The sequence below is a fragment of the Pholcus phalangioides genome, unplaced genomic scaffold (assembly GCF_987345545.1).
Source record: "Pholcus phalangioides strain wild (caught in Gottingen) unplaced genomic scaffold, Ppha-v1.0 ptg000011l_1, whole genome shotgun sequence".
Lineage (NCBI taxonomy): Eukaryota > Metazoa > Arthropoda > Arachnida > Araneae > Pholcidae > Pholcus > Pholcus phalangioides.
Genome location: NW_028301604.1, coordinates 27,056,234 through 27,076,254, shown reverse-complemented (window position 1 = coordinate 27,076,254; position 20,021 = coordinate 27,056,234). Strand labels below are relative to the sequence as shown.

General features: G+C 39.2%; 2 protein-coding genes across 3 annotated transcripts in view; one reads left to right on the top strand and one right to left on the bottom strand.

Annotated features, from left to right (window-relative positions):
• Window positions 1–16,679, top strand: part of LOC149080288 (uncharacterized) — a gene marked incomplete at its 5' end in the record, with an annotated part of 29,277 nt that extends 12,598 nt beyond the window's left edge. The window contains 2 exons of the mRNA XM_089238548.1: window positions 4,462–4,525; window positions 16,319–16,679. Of these exons, the coding sequence (XP_089094674.1) occupies window positions 4,462–4,525; window positions 16,319–16,657 (403 nt within the window). The remainder of the gene's footprint in view (window positions 1–4,461; window positions 4,526–16,318) is intronic.
• LOC149080286 (protein phosphatase 1 regulatory subunit 12B-like) overlaps window positions 1–20,021 on the bottom strand; it is a 423,274-nt gene that overhangs the window by 23,012 nt on the left and 380,241 nt on the right. The window lies entirely within an intron of this gene.

The window sequence follows — 20,021 nt, the reverse complement described above, 5'->3', positions numbered from 1 at the left end:
ATTTATGTGATAGACCTTAGATTTTGGTTTATAACTGTTCTGTTCGCGTCTGTGAAAAAATGGAATTCCCGGTTTAAATGAAAAAAAAAACTTTATTTAATTCCGAATTGATCAGATGAAAAATTTAGCAGTCATGCTTCTCGAACGGGGGTAACAACAACACTTATTCGGACACACTTAGCGCAGAGGACCAAACATCCGCATGAGAAAGTTAAAGAAAAATATATAAAAAAATGTGAACACAACACAATCTGGTGGTGTATTACCGAACTGTAAACATACTCCTGCCCTAATTAATTACTATTAATTAATACATTAGAGTCACAAGGGAAGCTTGATGACCTTGGTAACAGTCCGCTTGTAGAGGCCCTTGCTAGTCTTCACCGTGACTACACGAACGAGTCCATCAGTTCCGGGATGCGTTTCCACAATTTTAGCAATCGGCCAGCTTGATGGTGGAAGGTTGCTCTCCTTAAGTTCCACAATATCACCTACGGACAGGTTGGGGCAGGTGTTCTTCCATTTATGCCTTTGTTGCAGAGAATGGAGATATTCAGTGTGCCATCGTTTCCAACACATGCCAGATTCCGAACAAGTTGCCATCTCGTTGACGGATGCTTGACATCGTCCACTTCTTCTGGAACTGAGCACAGAATATCACCAGTCAAAAAATGAGAGGGTGTCAACACTTGCATCGAGTCTATGTTTCCGTCGTTGTGAGCCACCCATGGTCTGGAATTCAGTATCCCTTCAATTTGACACACTAGAGTGGATAGCTCTTCAAATGTCAGGCGCGAATCCCCAACAACTCTCTTCAAATGAAACTTGACTGATTTAATTCCGGCCTCACACAGCCCTCCAAAATGAGGAGAAGAGGGTGGTATCATGTGCCACTGAATTGAGCGTTGGTTGAGGAAATATATTTTTGGATTGTCATTTATCTCCTTCGCGAACAACGTTAGTTCGTCGAGCTTACGCCTTGCACCAACGAAATTCGTTGCATTATCACAGTACATATTCAACGGCACACCACGTAGCACATTCAATCTCTTCAAGGCCGCAATAAAAGAATCCGATGAGAGATCACTCACAATTTTGAGGTGTACAGCCTTAGTTGCCAAGCATATGAAAAGAGCAATGTATCCCTTCGCGAATTTGGATCCACGACCCTTATGAAGCTTTATCTCGATAGGGCCAGCAAAATCTACACCACAGTTCGTGAATGGTCTGCTCATGGTGACTCGAGGACCTGGTAAATCAGCCATCAGCAGAGAAGTTGATTTGCAACGGAACCGGAAACACACAGTGCACTTGTGAATAACTATGAATTATCCTCTTAGCTCCAATACGATTGCTTCAGGATATTGGATAGAAGCGTCAGACCAGCATGCAGATTCGCAATGTGAGATTCACGAATAATAAGCAGACTAATTGGATGATCTTTTGGCAGAATGATCAGGTGTTTGGCTCCATATGTCAATTTTGCTCGCTGAATCCTGCCTCCTGCCCGTAAAACACCATCTTTATCGATAAATGGAATCAGTGATCCAAGAATGCTTTTATAGTTCAATGGTCTTCCATTACGAATGCAATTTATCTCATCGTTGAAGGAACAGTCTTGAACCCACCGAATGATTACTTTCTTTACACGTTCTATCTCAGACAACTGCAATGGCTTCACAGTACTTTTCGCGATGTTGCTGTCAGTGGGTTTTGTCCCGATGCATTTTGACAAAAATCTGAAACAGTATGCAACGATACAAATGATTTTGGACAGAGATGAATATTTTTCAAATAAATCACTCAGAGTGTCGTTGATCGATGTTGCGTATGAGCATATTGGATCCAGTCTTTCTTCAGGTATAGGTGATGATTTCAGCAATTCATCATTTCTCTTAGGCCAGGTTGCAGATGGATCACTGAGAAATGGTGGTCCATGCCACGAGAGTTCACATTCTTGCAGCAGCTCAGGACTGATTCCTCGAGACGCGAGATCAGCTGGGTTGTCCTTCGATGTGACATGATTCCATACACTTACTGGTAGCGTATCGAGAATCTCTGAAATCCTGTTGGCGACAAAGGTTTTCCATCTTCGTGGATGTGACGACAACCAGGACAAGACCACTCTGGAATCAGTCCATGCAAAAACTTGAATGTCTGGTATCTTGATAAATTTCAGCACAGATTTGAACAGCTGAGCCAGCAGGAATGCACCACAAAGTTTTGGAATTGACAGCTGTTTCACAGGCGCTACCTTAGTTTTCGACACAAATAAAGTGACCTTAGTATGCCCAGAAGTTTCTTGACAGTAATAAATCACCGCAGCATAAGCTTGAGCAGAGGAATCACAAAATCCATGTAATGATACCGGACCCTCTGATGCCAATACACAACAAGGCACCTTTAGCACATTTATTACATTAAAATGAGCTTGAAACTCAAGCCAGTCCTTAATTAGAACATCGGGTAATGGATCATCCCAATCACATTTCACCACCCACAACTTTTGGTAGAATATTTTGATCCATACTATACATGGGAAATTAATCCCATTGGATCGAATATCTGAGCAGATCTAGAAAAGACTTTGCGTTTCGTCAAGGGAACATCAATGTTCAAACATGGTGTGAAGAAAAAGGCATCCACAGAATTCCAGTTCAATCCCAATACATTGGACTGTTCATTGCTGTCAATTGCAATATTGTGGTCATCACAATCTGCATCCAGCTCCTTTAGAAGTGATGGCGAATTTGATCTCCACTTACGAAGCTCAAAACCTCTGATTCGAAGTAACGAAGACACTTGTGAGCACAACAGCTTGGCATCTTCCGTAGTATCTGCATTGGATAGCAAATCATCTACGTAGAAGTCGCTAGAAATTATTCTTGCTGCATCTGGATAATCGCCTTGACTGTCAATGCTTATTTGCTTCAAGCATCTAGTAGCCAGGAACGACGAGGAAGACAAACCGTAGGTGACAGTTTGTAATTTGTACACAGCGACAGGATCAGAGGAATTGTCACGCCATAAAATACATTGGTATGATTGATCAGAAGGAGACAAGTATCTGTCTGTACATTTTTGCAATGTCTGCCGAAAATGCAATTTTATGCACTCGAAAGGTCAGCAATATTTCGAATATATCACGTTGTAGTTTAGGACCAACACCAAGAATGGAATTCAATGAGACTGAATTCTTACTAGCACATGATCCATCGAAAACGACTCAAATTTATGGTTGAACTAGAATATTTATGCACAGCGTGGTGAGGGAGGAAAAATTTCTGATCATCTGGGATCATCGAGCAGTCATCATCAGCCAAGCACATGTGACCCAAATCTGTGTATTCTTGCATAAACGATCTGTATTCCATTGACAATTCTGGGTCGTGCTTGAATTTTCTTTAAATTGACTGTAGACGCAAGAATGCGGAGTCATAATAATTTCCCAATTTTACATCAGGTTTGCGGATTGGAAGCTTCACAACAAAACGTCCATTTTCGTTGATAGAGACATTTTCTCTGAAATGCTTTTCACAGAATTCCTCCTCAGGAGTTAGTTTAAGAACCTTTGCACAAGGAATTGATTCGATCTCCCAAAACCGTTTCAGTTCGTCATTCATACTGAGATTTGTGACAGTCAGTCCAACAACAGAAGATACATTGTTGATTTTGCCAGTAACGACCCATCCCAATCTTGAATTTTGGGCAATGGGCTCCTTGTTTGCGTTCATCACCTGACCAGGAAGAATTATTGAGAAGAAGTGATCAGCCCCTATGATTAAAGTCTTTGTCGACGGTCCTCTCGAACCACATTCGGCAAGTATCGGCGTCAACCTTTTCGAGCAGCAGATGTATCAACCATATGTCTGGGTTGACGGCCCCATCACCAAGAGTTTTCAAGCCGCGGACGACTTGTTCGGAAGTGTCGGCTATACATCGTAAGTTAGATTTCACACTGGTGATCCTGGGCTGATTCAAGAAAGTACAAACCAGCGAGCTGGCTATTTGCTTTTTCTTGTCGTAACACTCCACCAGCCTTCCCCAAGCTTCTTGATAGCTAGCCTCCGAGATCGGAATGTGGCGGATGATATCGGCTGGAGCTTTCTCGAGGAGTCCTTTCAAATAATGAAACTTCTGTATTGGGCTGAGAGTTTCGTTATTATGCACAACTCCTAGATACATGTCCTTGAAGCTGAGCCATTCCATGTATTCTCCGCTGAACGCGGGTATGTTCAGCTTCGGGAGTTTGAACCCAGTGGACCCAGTGACAGAGTTTTGCACTTGAGATGCGTAGTTGGAGTCCGGCGCCTCCACCATCTTCTTGGCATTGATTAATCGGTTCAGCTTCGATTTGACATCGAAATACTGATTTTCGACTTCTCCCATCTCCGATACCTCGTCTGGAAGGGCCTGGTCATACTCAATGAACCTTTTGAAGGCATCTTCAATCCGTTCTAGTCTCACCAGGCCTGCTTCCGTTGATGTAGAGTCCTCCAGCAACGCTGCGAAACTGGCAATGCAAGTCAGAGCGACCTTTTCTCGTCCTCATAACTTGACGATTTCCGTCTGAGTCGGCATTTTCAGGCAAGATGATCTGATTCAGATTCGGATCCCGGCCGAGCCCCCAAAAAATGTTCTGTTCGCGTCTGCGAAAGAATGGAATTCCCGGTTTAAACGAAAAAACAAACTTTATTTAATTCCGAATTGATCAGATGAAAAATTTAGCAGTCATGCTTCTCGAACGGCGGTAACAACAACACTTATTCGGACACACTTAGCGCTGAGGACCAAACATCCGCATGAGAAAATTAAAGAAAAATATATAAAAAAATGTGAACACAACACCATCTGGTGGCGTATTAACGAACTGTAAACAATAACCTCAACAATATATAGCAAAATATCACATTAAAATTTCGTAAGGATGCAATGCATCAATTTTTACAAATCATGTCACAAAGTAAAATGTCAAAAATAACATTCTTCGTAAAACACATTTAAAGTCTTTATTCGCGTATTACTTGTATGTAAAAATGCAACACTAAAGTGAACATAACTTTGATTCTACGCATCATATAAACAAAACAAGGCCTGTTTTGGAATCCCAACAAATAGGGCTTTTATAAAAAATAAAAAAATGAAAATCCATATTTTCTTCCAAAATGATGTTTTCAATGTAGTCGGATACCTTAAGTAACTTGTGGTACATTTACAGATCACTTACACTACCTGAGGCACTATACCAGTTCACTTAAGTGGCCCTGCAACATAGTTCCAGACTTAAGCAGCACGTGAAACATTTACACATTACTGAAGTAACTTGCGTGACGTTTAAGTTGTCACAACTGGGATCAAAAATAATGAACATCATGAGCAAACACAACTAGAGTCGAGAATTAGAACTTCAATTTAAATTCAATTCAGATTGAATGTTTAAGGATTTGATTCAGAATATTTCACAAATTTTAACAAAAGTTAATATCACCAAGTCGTCGGTTCATATCTCCATTCACTGGGAGTAAGTCCATCTCGTAGCTGGATATTGAAGTCGACTCGTCCGTTCTTTTACCTCGGCAGGCCTTACGCAATGAGAAACGACCTAGTAAGAGTTCAGGAACATGAATTTACAAAGGCATTCCAAGCTATGGCACCCTAACTCCGTAGGTGGAGTTAACCAACGAGTGGCAAAGTACGGCTGGATATGAGTGAAGTGAGAATACAAGTGTGTAGAGATGACACTATCACTGCCTTTTATACTGAAGTGGCGACCAATCACCATCAACCGCGTCGCTGATTTGCATACATTCCAGATTTTCCCCATCAGCAGAATCGCGATGCAGCGGCAATAGGAATGACATCATTTCACCAGTCTGTTGAGAGCGATGTTTACCGATTGCTTCGGATCGACGATGACCTTGGGCTGACACCAATAACCTGACTTATATTTGGGTGAGAGAACCAATTAACAAAATTTATTTTAAAGCACTTATTTTAAATGAAGTGGTCCCTCTCCACTCGCTGCGGGTTTGTACTGTTACACTTGGGTCACATTTACACATCACTTAGGCGACCTGGGGTAACTGTAACAGATCACTCAAATGGTCCACGGCATACTCACTTAAATTAAATTATCCATGGGGCATTTCAGATTACTTAAGCAGCCCGCAACACATTTACAGGTCACTCAAGTGACCTGTGACATATTTAAATATTTCTTGAGCAGCCTGTGGTACATTTCCAAATCACATAAGTTACCCATGGCACATTTACACATCACTTAAGTGATTTGGGGCACTAAAAGATCACTCAAGAAGCTCGCACTTTCCAAAGGATTGCGCACCCTTGCGTTAGGTCACTCTATTTGTCACTCACTGAGCTAGTCCCTTGCTGTCAGGGAAGAGGTGGATTTATTGAGGGCTATATACAAATTTCATCTCCTTTCTCCCATTCTACTAGTTTTCTTAGCGGCTCATTCCTTAAATTTTTTGTTCTTCTGAACTTGCCGCCCTGGGCAATAGCCCGCTAAACCCCCTGTAAACATACTATTGCATAGCACTTGATCCCCCTTCCATAAGAAACTTTGTCACCTTGTAAAGTTTCTTATGGAAGGGGGAATACTAATATATATTACTCATGTATATACAATGCAACCATTCCCCCTGCATGTCGGTCATCTATATATACCTCTCCTGGGTCATATATATGGACTTCTGGCGACCTCTAAACCCCTTAATTTTGCCTTTTTTTCATATCAGAGCTCTTGTGGCACATAAACTGAAAAGCCAAAAAAACTGGTAAAGGCATGCATATGCAAATAAAGAGATATGGAACCAATCAGAGTACGGTGCTGCGGTCGACAACGCCTATATAACACAAAAAGTGTCTGGCATAGTTGTTAGATCGGTTACTGCTGCTACAATGGCAGGTTATCGAGATTTAAGTGAGTTTGAACGTGGTGTTATAGTCGGCGCACGAGAGATGGGACAAAGCATCTCCGAGGTAACAATGAAATTTGGATTTTCACGTACGACCATTTCACGAGTGTAAAGTGAATATCGGGAATCCGGTAAAAAATTAAATCTATGACATCACTGCGGCCGAAAAAAAGATCATGCAAGAATGGGACGACTGACGAGAATCATTAAATGTGACAGACGTGCAACCCTTCCGCAAATTGCTGCAGATTTCAATGCTGGGCCATCAAGTGTCAGCATGCGAACCATTCAACGAAACATCATCGATATGGGCTTTCGGAGCCGAAGGTACCCTTGATGACTGCACGACACAAAGCTTTACGCCTCGCCTCGACAACACAGACATTGGACTGTTGAGGACTGGAAACACGTTGCCTGGTCTGACGAGTCTCGGTTTCAATTGCTTCGAGCTGATGGACGTGTACGGGTATGGAGACAACCTCAAATCCATGGACCCTACATGTCAACAGGGGACTGTTCAAGCTGGTGGAGGCTCTGTGATGGTATGGGGCGTGTGCAGTTGGCATGATATGGGACCCCTGATACGTCTAGATACGACTCTGACAGGTACGTAAGCATCCTGTCTGATCACCTGCAGCCATTCATGTCCATTGTGCATTCCGACGTTTTTGGACAATTTCAGCAGGACAATGCGACACCCCACACGTCCAGAATTGCTACAAAGTGGCTCCAGGAACACTCTTCTGACTTTAGACACTTCACGTCTGGGGATTTAGATGGCCAGCGGAACATTATTGAACATATCTGGGATGCCTTGCAACATGCTGTTCAGAAGAGATCTCCACCCCCTCTTACTCCTACGGATTCAAGGTGTCAATTACCTTCAGCACTACTTCAGACATTAGTCGAGTCCATGCCACGCCGTGTTGCAGCACTTTTGCGGGGGCCCTACACGATATTAGGCAGGTTTACCAGTTTTTTTGGCTCTTCAGTGTACAACACAATACCCTTTTAGGCTGAATCTGCCCACACACGAAAAACCACTAATCTCTGTTCGTTCTAACTTAGGTCCTGATGTAAATAAAAGCATGTGTGCGATGCCCAAAATGATTAGTTGAAGAACATTTCACCTTTTCTTACTGTGCAATACCGCCAAAAATATAGTCCTTTGCCCCTCATACCATAAAATACCTATTTTTATTTTTTTTTAAATATTTATTCTATATTATTTCAAAGTTGTCTGGAAGACAAGAAAAAATTTTTAAAGATCGGTCACACACAAAGCGTTTTTGCTGCTATGTCTTCAGGGTGGGTGTTGACAGGATACGCCTTTCTCACTCAAACATTACCCTCCCCTTTTTAAATAGAAGTTTCATTTTATTATTATTATTCCTATTCGCAAACAGATTTTGATATACACTTATATACGCTTCTTCAAGAGGTCTTACAAAAAAAAAAAAAGAGCTTTCTTCTTTATCGTTGGATGACAAATGTTTGGCAGAGCCATTTGAAAATTCATTTCTTTGCAGCTGCTCTGGACTCCTATAAACAAAAAGTTGCTGTCAACAAGATTTTTTTCTCACCCACACGCTTTGATGTACACTGGATACAGGTGGGGGGGGGGGTGTCACTTATCGTTCATGGTGAATATATGCATTTCAAAAGAATTCACACTTCTGCTTGAGCAGCTTGTTGGGAGGAAGTAATATTTTTTTGTCGAAGGCGGCAAGCTGAAAAAGTCTGAGGATTATCACGAAGACATGAAGGTAAAGTTTTGAAAATCTGGTTCGGAGGAGTAATGCTCATTTTTGATTCAGTTAGCCTCATTATGACAGACATGAATGAATGAACGCCAGAACTTTGCCACTGGACTTATCCCGTTGCCGAGATCTCTTCCCGCCCAGCTTCGTGGCAGAGTCTGGAACACTTTATTTAGTGTCAAAAAAAAAAAAAAACTTTTTTACAACATTTTCCCCGGACAATTGGGTACTGTCGCGATTAACAAATTTTGTGGTGATTACAGACGAGATGGGATTAGGAGTTGGAGAAGTTTCAGGGGTTTAGTTAAGATGAATGTACACATATTAGGATGGAGGTATGTTTTAAAAGCAATTGAGCGCCCCCCCCCATGCCATCTCATCTGTTATCTTACACTTGCCATATTATATACACAGGATACAAAAAGAAAAAGAAATGAGAATCTTATTGTGAAATAATATATATATATCCATCGGAGCGAGTCATCTCGCTTAACACCTTATTGGTGAGCAAATGGGTTTGATAAGTTGCGACTAGAAGCCAGCATCAGCTTTATTGGGTTGAGTTTACTCGCTCCGGTGGATTTAATGAAAATATAAAAAAATAGAAGTATTGTGTGGGGGAATATATACAATTAGGGAGCACCCGTGGCATCTCGCTTAGCACCTTATTCGGTGAGCAACATGAATACGACAATATGAGTACGCACGTGTGTTGTGGACATGAAATGCATGGACAACTTGAATGGAGGAAAGAGAAATACACACATTTATATACATATATATATAACTGCCAGGTCGAGTCATCTCACCCTAAACCTATTTTGGTGAGCAATGTGGGCTTGGTTTAAATGGGGGATTGTCTGGAGAGAGCCTTAGCTAAGGATCTGCTTCGGTCTTGGTGGACTCGATCTGGCTGGTTATATTTATATTTAAAAAAAAAATTCTTGTTCAGGTCCCGTTAGTACATGCTATATCATGTATTAGTAGTGGCAGTCATGTGGATATGATTTTTGTTGTTTTTATCCATTTCTGTTTTTTTTTTCTCCCACTTCTTTTTGTAATATTTAAAACATTATTTTATAAATCTGGTGGACAGATTTCTTGTTTTTTGTTGGCGTGTATATATCTGACAAGGCTTGTAATCCTTGCTGCTGTGTTTTTGTTTTTGATTATTTGAGTGAACCATTGTTTTCTATTGTTTTCGGAATATTTGTACATGTGGTGATGTTTTGTAAATTTGCACTCTGTTGCATAGTGAACAGGAGTACCCACCATACCGCAGGCACATTTGTCTGTTCGGCTGCGTTTCCGTTCGTGTAGATATATAGGGAATGGGCCATGTCCTGTTATGAAGATAGTCACCTCCCTATTCCAGTTTAGTGTGTTGTATGTGACTCGAGGGACAATTTTGTGCACTTTCCTAGCTGTTGTTCCTTGGTCCCAAATTTGCTGCCATTTCTGGAGGGTTGCTTCTTAAAGTTGTCGCTTCAGGAGCATTAGTGGGAAAGGGTTATCAAGTTTATTGTCACAGTTGATTGCAGCTTTGGCTAGAGAGTCTGCTCTCTTGTTTCCAAGATTGCCTACATAGGCCTTGGTCCAACCTAGGAAAATTTTTGGGTTATTTAATAGACGCCGCCTCAATACACATACTATTTTGTTTCTATTTGTTGGATCTAGAAGTGCTTCAAGGGAGGAGTGGCTATCAGTTATTATTAAAACTCACTCTTCTGCTCTCGTTGCGTATTGTGCAGCTGCTTCTATCGCTAACAATTCTGCTTGGAAGTTACTATTGTTTTTATCTAGCGCTGCTTGCCACGTTTGCGTTTCTGTATTGTTTGTGTATATACAATAGGCTGCCCCGACGCCTTCATCGGTTTTGGAGCCATCTGTGTATATGTGGGTGTTTGCTAGTTTTATATCGTGGCCGTCAATCGAAATTTGATTGGGGATAGTTGAGCAGGAGGGGTGGTGGTGCCAGCCATGCTCCTGTGCTTCAAAGTTCTGGTTGAATGTTTTTCCTAAATCTAACTGCGTTTGTGTAGACTGCTTCCATTTGGAGCTTTAGGTGTAGTGGACAGTTGCCTGTGATCACCTGGAGTCCGAGCGTAGCTGTTGTGTCATAGGCTCCGGTTATTGTTAAAAGAAATTTCCTCTGTGCACTATCTAAGGCCTGTTGTGTTTTTTTGGTTGGATGCCTATACCAAGCTGAGGCGCCATGGGACAAGAATCTCTCGACTACCGTCTTGTAGATCCCAGGATTTTCCTGCTATTTTAGTTAGTTTAAAATGGAAGCGAGTCGCTTTTAGTTTGCGTTCATTGATGTGTGATTGCCAGCCGAGGTCTTTTTGGATGGTTATGCCTAAATATTTGAGATTGTTTACACATTTAATATTTTTACCATTAATTTTGATCCTAGGGGGATATTTATTTTTTGTGAAACAGAGAAATTGTGTTTTTTCTGTTGAGATTTTGAGGTTATGTTCATTAAGCCAATTCGAAAAATCGTTACATTATGACAGACACTATAGATCCCGTGAGAAAGCCTGGCCTGGGGGCCCATTAAAGATCCCAGTCCAGGGGCTGCTGAATGTTGGGGTCATGGCTCGCAACCTACGCACGGATAAAAAACCGAAATTGTCTTGACAAAAAACAGGATATCAACAACAGATTGAAGTAAAGAAACGAAATAATGTGGATGACTTGGCAAATTGGAACTGCTACAGCTGTGGATTATTATGAAATATTTAATTATACAGACCCGCAAGAAAAAAACGGCAACACAACGGTAAGTTGTTCATAATTGGTTTCACGTTATAATTGGTAGCATATCCGGCCCAGGAAAATCATATGGCGTAAATTAGCTCAGAAATAAAATTGTAAAATTCTGAAGAAAAAAAAGTAATAAGAAAATGAGGATTTTTTTTTCTCACTATCTGCCGTAAAATAATAAACAACTCGCACAAGCTTTTGTAACCACCATGGCCCCACATCCTGCCGCAAGACCCCCAGGTTGTGACCTTTGGTGGGCCCTCTGACCAACCTTTCAACAGCCCTTCTATATAATAAACTTTTAGCGTAAAAAATAAAAAAATGACAAGAACTGTCGCAAGCAATGTACGGGCTGGAGCCCTGTCATCCCAACTCTTGAGGAGTGTGCCATGATGACAGAATACATTATCGAATTTTTTTTTTGGGAGATATATACCTCTTTCTATTTTAATTAGTGTTATCAAAAGTTTTTATTTCAATAAAATTTGGAGAACAGTGAAAAAAAATTCCAGGAAAATTCTTCATAACAAATTTACAATCTCACGTTTGAGGAAAAAACGCACATGTTCAGAACACGTAATAAAGGTGGGTAAAATTACAAACAATAGAGATAAAGGATACGGAGCGATATCAAAAATTGGTACAGCGGTTTATTTCATCAGGATCCAAGTTAGAGCGAACAAAGTATAAATACACTATTGGTGCATTAAGCACAATACCTTAGTGCACACAGACAAAACAAATCGATGCAGGTAAAAAAATTAAAAAAACATCACTTACGAGTGCCAAAATGACCATAAGATTATTCCAAATCGAATTATTCAAATTTAGTATTTGCTAAGGTGCTAATAGCTCTAGTATAGCCGATTATTTTTCATAAATCCCTTACTACTCTACAGTAGAACCTTGATTAACTGGGGGTAATGTTGAAAATATTTTAAAAAAATCAATAAAGCTCGGTGGCTTACAGTATTTTTTCTGCTTCTTATGGAAAGAAAACGAAACTGTCTAACGTAATGTAACTACTAGTGCACTTGTTTTTGTCCTTTAGGGGCAGCTAGTGTCTTTTGGGATTATAAGACCACCTGCCCTAGCATGATGGTGAAGTCACTACTGTTGCTGCTTCTTTGTGAAGGGGGGAAAAAATCCTGAGATAATTCACCACTACATATGTGTGATGAAATTCTCACATTCATGAATTTGCTCAAGGTTGAGCATCAGAATGTAGCTCTAAGTTAGAAAATGCGGTAAGAAGACATTTTGGTACTGTATATAACTTTAAGCAACTAAGATAATTAATATGGAAGAAAATTTATATTCAGGCCATTTTTATGTGGTTTTTTTTTTTTTAAACCACCTATACCATATATTACACCATTTAAAGGTATACCATCAGAATGTACCCCAAGAATAGAAAATGCAGTAAGAATTAAATACTTTGGCCAATAATGAACCATTATGACATTTTTCAAAGGGAAAAAATTATATTTTGGCAACTTTTATGTGGTTTTTAAAAACCACTCGGCAGCGGTTAAAACAACTTGGTTTTTTTTTTAAAAACCAGGCTTCGTACACATCATAAATTTGCTCAGGATAGTGAGAGGCTTGACTATCTTTCCTTGACAATATTTCTATCTATTTATTATCAGAAATCTACAGAAGAATTTCTCATATACAGATGTTACTCGGCCCCCCTTCTTTTGTTAATAGTGCATTTAGTGTAAGTTTTTAGCCGTTTTACCCATCACTCTCTGATCCTTTCAGTCATTCATTTTTCTTCCCTGTACTTTCCTAAAAAAACCCCTGTCTAGGCAACATAGAGATGTAACACCTCCTGGAGTAACAATACACCTCAAGAATACAACAATAATTAACGAGTAACCTGCATATGTTCATGAATGACTTTCTTTCAAAGATGACAGCAGTATAAATAGCCTTAAAATGTACCTGGTATGCCTTAAAATAACACAAACATCCGAAAATTATTTTCAGTTGATAACTGTTTTCATCTAGCAATAATTGGCTAGTTTGCTACGAGATCCCGGGAAAAGTGACAAGATTCCCGGAAAATACTCAAGTGCATTTTAAGTGTGGGATCCCAGGAGAGAAACCCTAGCAGAAAGTGATTGTGGCGTTAGACTTGTCAATCAACTGGCAGACTGGCGCTATTTTTGTGGGGCAAGGGGGTGTCTGTTCAATGTTCTACCACTCACAGCTCAGTCCATCACATTTGACGCCAAATAGACCGTTATATCACCATCGCCAATTCACTAAGATCCGTCCTTATTGGTGTATTGTAGAGTAATATTTTCTCTGAAAATATTCATCTTTGAAACAAAACCTAAAAAATTGCCCCCCCCCCCTTCAGTTGGCGCCCCCTGTGACTGTGTAGTTTGCAGGATTCAAGATCCAGGCCTGGATATCTGTAGTATTGAAAGTATTTCCAATAGGTACGAGTTGAGAATGGTTGTCTATAAAAACTATGAACAATCCATAACATTTACCAAGTCTGAGAATACCAAAAATAAAACAACATAATTCATGAACAAAAATATCTAAATAACAGTGTAGTACTAAGACAATTACAGCACAGTGGTTTGAAGCATGTGCTTGCTGATTTGAGTAGTGTAGATCTCCTGGGACTGGGTTAGATTGTTAGTTCCAAGCAGATACAGAATCTTTTTTTTCTTTAACTCAAAAGATGATCCGAATAAGCCAACATTTTGATGATAGAGGGTGCTTGTATACAGGGTGATTCAAAACAACATACAAACTTTTACGGGAGATAGAAAACACAAAAACAAAACAGAATCACATAGGAATGTATGACCGAAAACCCCAACCTGATCAGCTGGAGGATGAACGAAGATACAGACATGACAAGCTGATAACGGGTGGAAAAACTTAATACTAAATAAATAAACGGCAATACTTTACACAAAGACAGTACGCAACTGCTCAAAGTTCTTACCATCCACAGTTATGAATGCTTCATAACAGCGACGCACTGACTGTCGACCCTTTCAAAGATACCCAGCATTTCGGCGAAGTTTGCAGCTAGGACAAAGTGTCTTGTGACGAGGCCGGTGTCAGAGTCAATGAGCATATCGTAGACCATGGCTTTCAGGGTTCTCCACAAGAAATCCAAGCTAGATAAATTGGGCAATTAAAGTTCTTCCACCCATTATCGGCTTGTCATTTCTGCATCTTCTTTTACCCTCCAGCTGATCAGGTTAAGGTTGGTGGTCATACATTCCTATGTGATTGTTTTGTTCTTGGGGTTTAGACAACAACCTCTCCCTAAAAGTTTGCACATTGAGTTTTGAATCAATCTGTATACACATTCAAATATTGAATAAAGAGTAAAAAAATATGTTTTTGTATAATGTCGAAAGATTGTCATGGGCATCTGCAAAATAGAACTATACTAATAGCTTCAAAATTACATAATAGATGGGACAGATGATAATCACATAAGTTGAATTCGTATACCATAAACACAGAAGGCTACTTTGACCCTTCTTTGGCTGAAAATGATAAAATAATAAAATCTACTTTAATTGGTGCACAATCATTTTTGGAACTAGTTTCTGTAGATTCTGCTAGGTAGTGGCAGTAAGCAATGTATCTAAGCGTGTTGGCTAGTTCACAAATTGCCTACTAGGCAGCAACAGCGCAGTGGTGGGTATTTATGTGATTGCACACGGTTTTTCCACCTCTCAAGCTTCCAACTGTATAGGTTGTAAACCAGATTTATCAAGATAGGTAAGTACCTAATTAGAAACACAATTTAATGCTTTCAACTGTAGTGTTATTGAAATTTTGTTAAATCTTTAATTTTTCCCAAAAACATCAATTGAAAATGAAAGTTTTTTTTTTTTCAACATCAGACTGATAGTTCTTGTACAAAACTCTGAGTGGAAGAGCTCTATATTTGTCAAATTAATTAATAATCACTTAATAACTAATGATAGTTTACTCATTAATTATTAATTATATATATAATTTATTTACATAGATATTTTTATTTTTTGCAAAATAAATTTAAATTTTATCATAACTACTCATTGTACAGTCACCAAGAGAGGGGTGTGGCACTACCCAACCCGTGATTCACCCCTCATTATATGCAGTCTGTGTAACTTCACAGAAATATTGATGTGGCTCTTGGATACAAAATATTGGAGGTCGCATTGATAGGACGCACAAACTTACGTTGTGCAGATTTAGGTCTAGCGATAGACTTTTAGAAAAATTTTATTTTACTTTTTTTATAAATAGTTTGAATTTTCTATTAATTTTTTTGGGTGTGTGTGCGGATCTCATAGTTATTGATTATGTCTAAGCAAGTGAATGCTAGTTTTCCCTCCTCCATGTCGATTAAACATAAAACTGTGTCCCCTGTAGCCAATAATTAGAGCCTTTCACAGAAAACCTCATGGTTATCAGATCAAGACGTGGAAAATGATCAGTGGTTGTGTTGATTTTCCAAGGTGATTTTGACATGCAGGAGGGCCTTCATTACATGATGAAAATTGAGTTGTAGTTGAAAGCTATGTTGAATCAAATGCTTGATTATGTGGATAACCTCACAGAGTAGCTAAAGAAATTGGAATAAAATGTATTTCAACTTGAGAATCGCCTAAATAGGCTGGAAGGTATAGCTGCAAATCATGATTGGTCCTCTGCAACTTCAGATACAAGATGTGGTGCTGGAGATTGTGTAGAGAAATATGAAGCGATTATAAGAAAAGTGAATGAGCTTTAAAACCACTCTCTTTTTCAGCTTTCCTGAGCAATTGGCTGAATCGTCGGAGCAGCGGGAGGAGACTATAACTGTTTTGTGTTGAGAAATTAGAGGTCTCGAATGTGAAAATTGAAAGGATACACAGATTCGGCAGGAGACCGAGCAGCAAATGCTCACCAGTCATGGGCAGGTTCCTGAATGGAAATGACTGTAGAAGGATTTTTACGAATTCTCGTAGACTTAAGGGTAGAGGATTTTATGTTAGAGCTGATTACAGCCAGAGAATGAGATTAATCCATTGTAAGCTGTCTGATTTTGGAGCCGAGCAAGTCAAGGGTACTGAGGAAAAGTTTACCTTGAGGTTCAATACACTGTTTGTCAATGACCGATGCTTCGTGTATGACAAGAATAATAGCAACATCATTAAAGAACCGGGACATTAGGAGTCAGGCCAGAGTCCGCTAAAAATACTGTCATGAAATGTATGTGGTTTGATTTCATTGAACTCTCATAGTTTATCTACTAGTGCTAATTATTATGTTTTCTTTTTTGTGAAACCTGGACAGAGCTTGAGGCATGCAAGTAAAAATTTTTTCACTGATTTCAATTTTATTTTTAATCTGGTGGTCAGAGCCTCCGTTTTTGGATGTTTCAATAGTGGATGGCTTTTGGGAGTTCAAAACAACATTAAATCTTACACTGCAAACTCTAAATCCGCCATTTTAATTTTTGTGTACTTCGATCACTCGAAGTGGGACAATATTTTACATATCAATATTTTTTGGAATTGTATCGCCATAATTTTCTGATTTTGTATGACTTTAACTCTAGAATTGGTTTTTATAATGCTATTTATGACGGATGTAACATGGAGTTATGGGCGCAAAGAAACACTCAGGATGTCACTATAAATAGTAATGGCTATAAACACTTATTGATTTCTGTAATCAGCATAATTTCGTTGGTCCTAATGGCAGAAAATTTGGAGATCCCCAAAGTTGCAGGACTTTCATCGGAGGAAATGGCTCTTCCGTCATAGACTGGTTTTTGTCACTGGTATATTTCTCATTTGGTTAGTCATTTTGAGGTCTGTCAGATCACAGATTCTGATCACTTTCCGACTACAGGAGCTTTATGGGGAAAACACCCCCTTTAGAAAAAACGTTAAACGTCAAAGATTCTTTAAAAATTTACAAGATGTCTGGTACGTTCCTGATATTAGCAAGCATCTGTTTTCAGTATTAGCAACACAAGACAGAAACCAGAACAGTGTATTTTAATCAACATCTAGAAAAAGTTATCTGAAAATTAATAACGAAGCAGTCCTTAGTGGATCACGAAAAATATTAGTGGTGGTCTTTTGAGAGCTGAAATTAAAGTGCTGCTACCAGAAACCCCAGTTGAAGTAAATATGGTGAACAAGTATGATTCTCTTCTTCAGCTTTACCATGAAAGATGGGGACATCAAGATAAACAGCATGTGAAGTCATTAATGGAAAAATAACTCAATATCAAGGTCAACATTGATAAACAGTAATGTGAATCCTGTATCTATGGCAAGGCTCATCGTTTGAAGTTTGGCACTAGAGAGAAAGCCACAAAACCAGGAGAACTTATCTCTACAGATATATGTGGACCATTTAATGTATCATGTAGAAAGTATCGATGCTTTGCTGTTTTCAAGGACCAGTATACAAAGTTCCGCTATGTTTCCTTCTTAAAGCAGAAATAAGAAGCTGCAAGTGCACTAGAAGACTTTTTAGCTCATGCTAAAAACTTGGGGCATAAAGTTGAACAAATATTGAGTGACAATGGTGGAGAGTTTGACAACCAAGCAGTCCAAAGAATTCTCAAGAAGAATGGAATTATTCACAGATTGACTGCACCATATACTCCTCACCAAAATGGAAGTAGCGAACGAGAGAACAGAACTCTTGTTGAGACAAGAACTCTCAAGTACTCCAACAAAGAAATGAGCTTCCCAGCTTTCCTATGGGTCGAGTTTATCAATACTTCAGCTTATATTCTAAACAGGACTGGAAAATCTTTGGTTCACAATGTAAGTCCGTTTGAGCTATGGATGAAAAAGAATCTTTGAATAAGGCATATGCGTATCATTGGGTCAGTCTGTTATGCTCATATCCCAAATCAAAGGAGGAAGAAGATGGATAAGAAAGCAGCAAAGGGTTATCTTATTGGATACGATGGAGATGGGAGGTATCGTATCTATATCAAAAAAAAGGCAGACAGTAATTTGTTGTCGTGATGTGGTATTTCAAGAAAAGCCCTTACAGATTGAAAATACAGTGACACTTCCAATTGAAAGAAATGATCAAAATAAAGAACTTTCAAATGAGGGAAAGTATACCCACGATGAAGAATCAGAGAAAGATAGCTGTAGCTCAGAAGATGAAAATGAAGAGGCTGAAACAAACATCAGACAGCTCAGGAACAGAAATGAGTTGAAAAAGCCTGAAAGGTTTGAAGACTACATTATGTTGGCAGATGTCTTCATGGCTGATGCAAATGAACCAGAAACTTATCAAGATGCAGTCAATTGTACAGACAATACATTTTGGAAAAAAGCCATGGACTCTGAAATGAATTCCTTAAGAGAAAATTGTACATGGATTCTACAGCCATTACCTAAAGGATCGAAAGCTATACCTTGTAAGTGGGTGTATCGTATAAAGAAGAATCCAGATGGTAGTATTGACAAGTATAAAGCAAGACATGTAATCAAAGGATTCAGCCAACGTCATGGTATTGATTACAATCAAACATTCAGTCCGGTATCCAAGTTAGGAACAATACGCTCAATAATCAGTATTGCAGCAAGTGAGAAATTGCATTTGACTCAATTTGATGTCTCTACAGCATTTTTACATGGCGATCTAGAAGAAACCATCTATATGCAAGGTTATAATGATGGGACAAGTAATGTGTGTAGACTCAAGCGCAGCCTTTATATTCTTAAGCACGCTCCTCGCTGCTGGAACAAGTGTTTTGGAGATTTTTTGTTGAAACTAGGATTCAAAGCAAGTGAAGCTGATCGTTGTTTGTACATCAGAGATCATAACAGAAAATTACTTGTAGCTTTATATGTTGATGGCCTAGTCGCAGCAACTGATCAGCAAGAAGCTGAAGATTTCATTAAACAGTTGAAAATGAAATTTAAAGTTGCCAGTAAACCAGCAATATATATATTAGGATTGGAAATTGAAAAGTTTTCAAATGGAAACATAAAATTAGCCAACAAGCATGTGCAAAGAAAGTGCTGAAGAAATTTGGTATGAAAAATTGTAGACTAGTTCACACACCTATTTTGAAAGATCAGTCAAAGGAAAATGGTCTTGAATCACAAGCAGATGAATCATTTCCTTACAGAGAAGTAGTCGGAGCTATCATGTATCTTACGGTAGGCACCAGACCCGAACTAGCATACAGTGTAGGAGTTTTATCACGCAAGCTAGAGAATCCTTCAAAAGAAGATTGGGTGAAAGCCAAACGTGTTCTCAGATACATTGCAAGTTCCACAAGTAAAGGCATTATCTACAGATATAACTGCAATCCCAGAGTATTAGAATGCTATAGTATGCTGACTTCAAAGGATGTGACAAGACTGGTCGCTCAATTACAGGAGTGGTGATCTTGTAGGCAAGTGGAGCTATCTCATGATTCAGTCAGCATAAATCTATGGTAGAAACATGGACGACTGAAGCAGAAATCGTTACAGCAAAATTAATGTTGTAAAGAAACAATTTTTTTATAAAGGATGTGCAAAGTGTGTACAACTTAAAGAAGTTC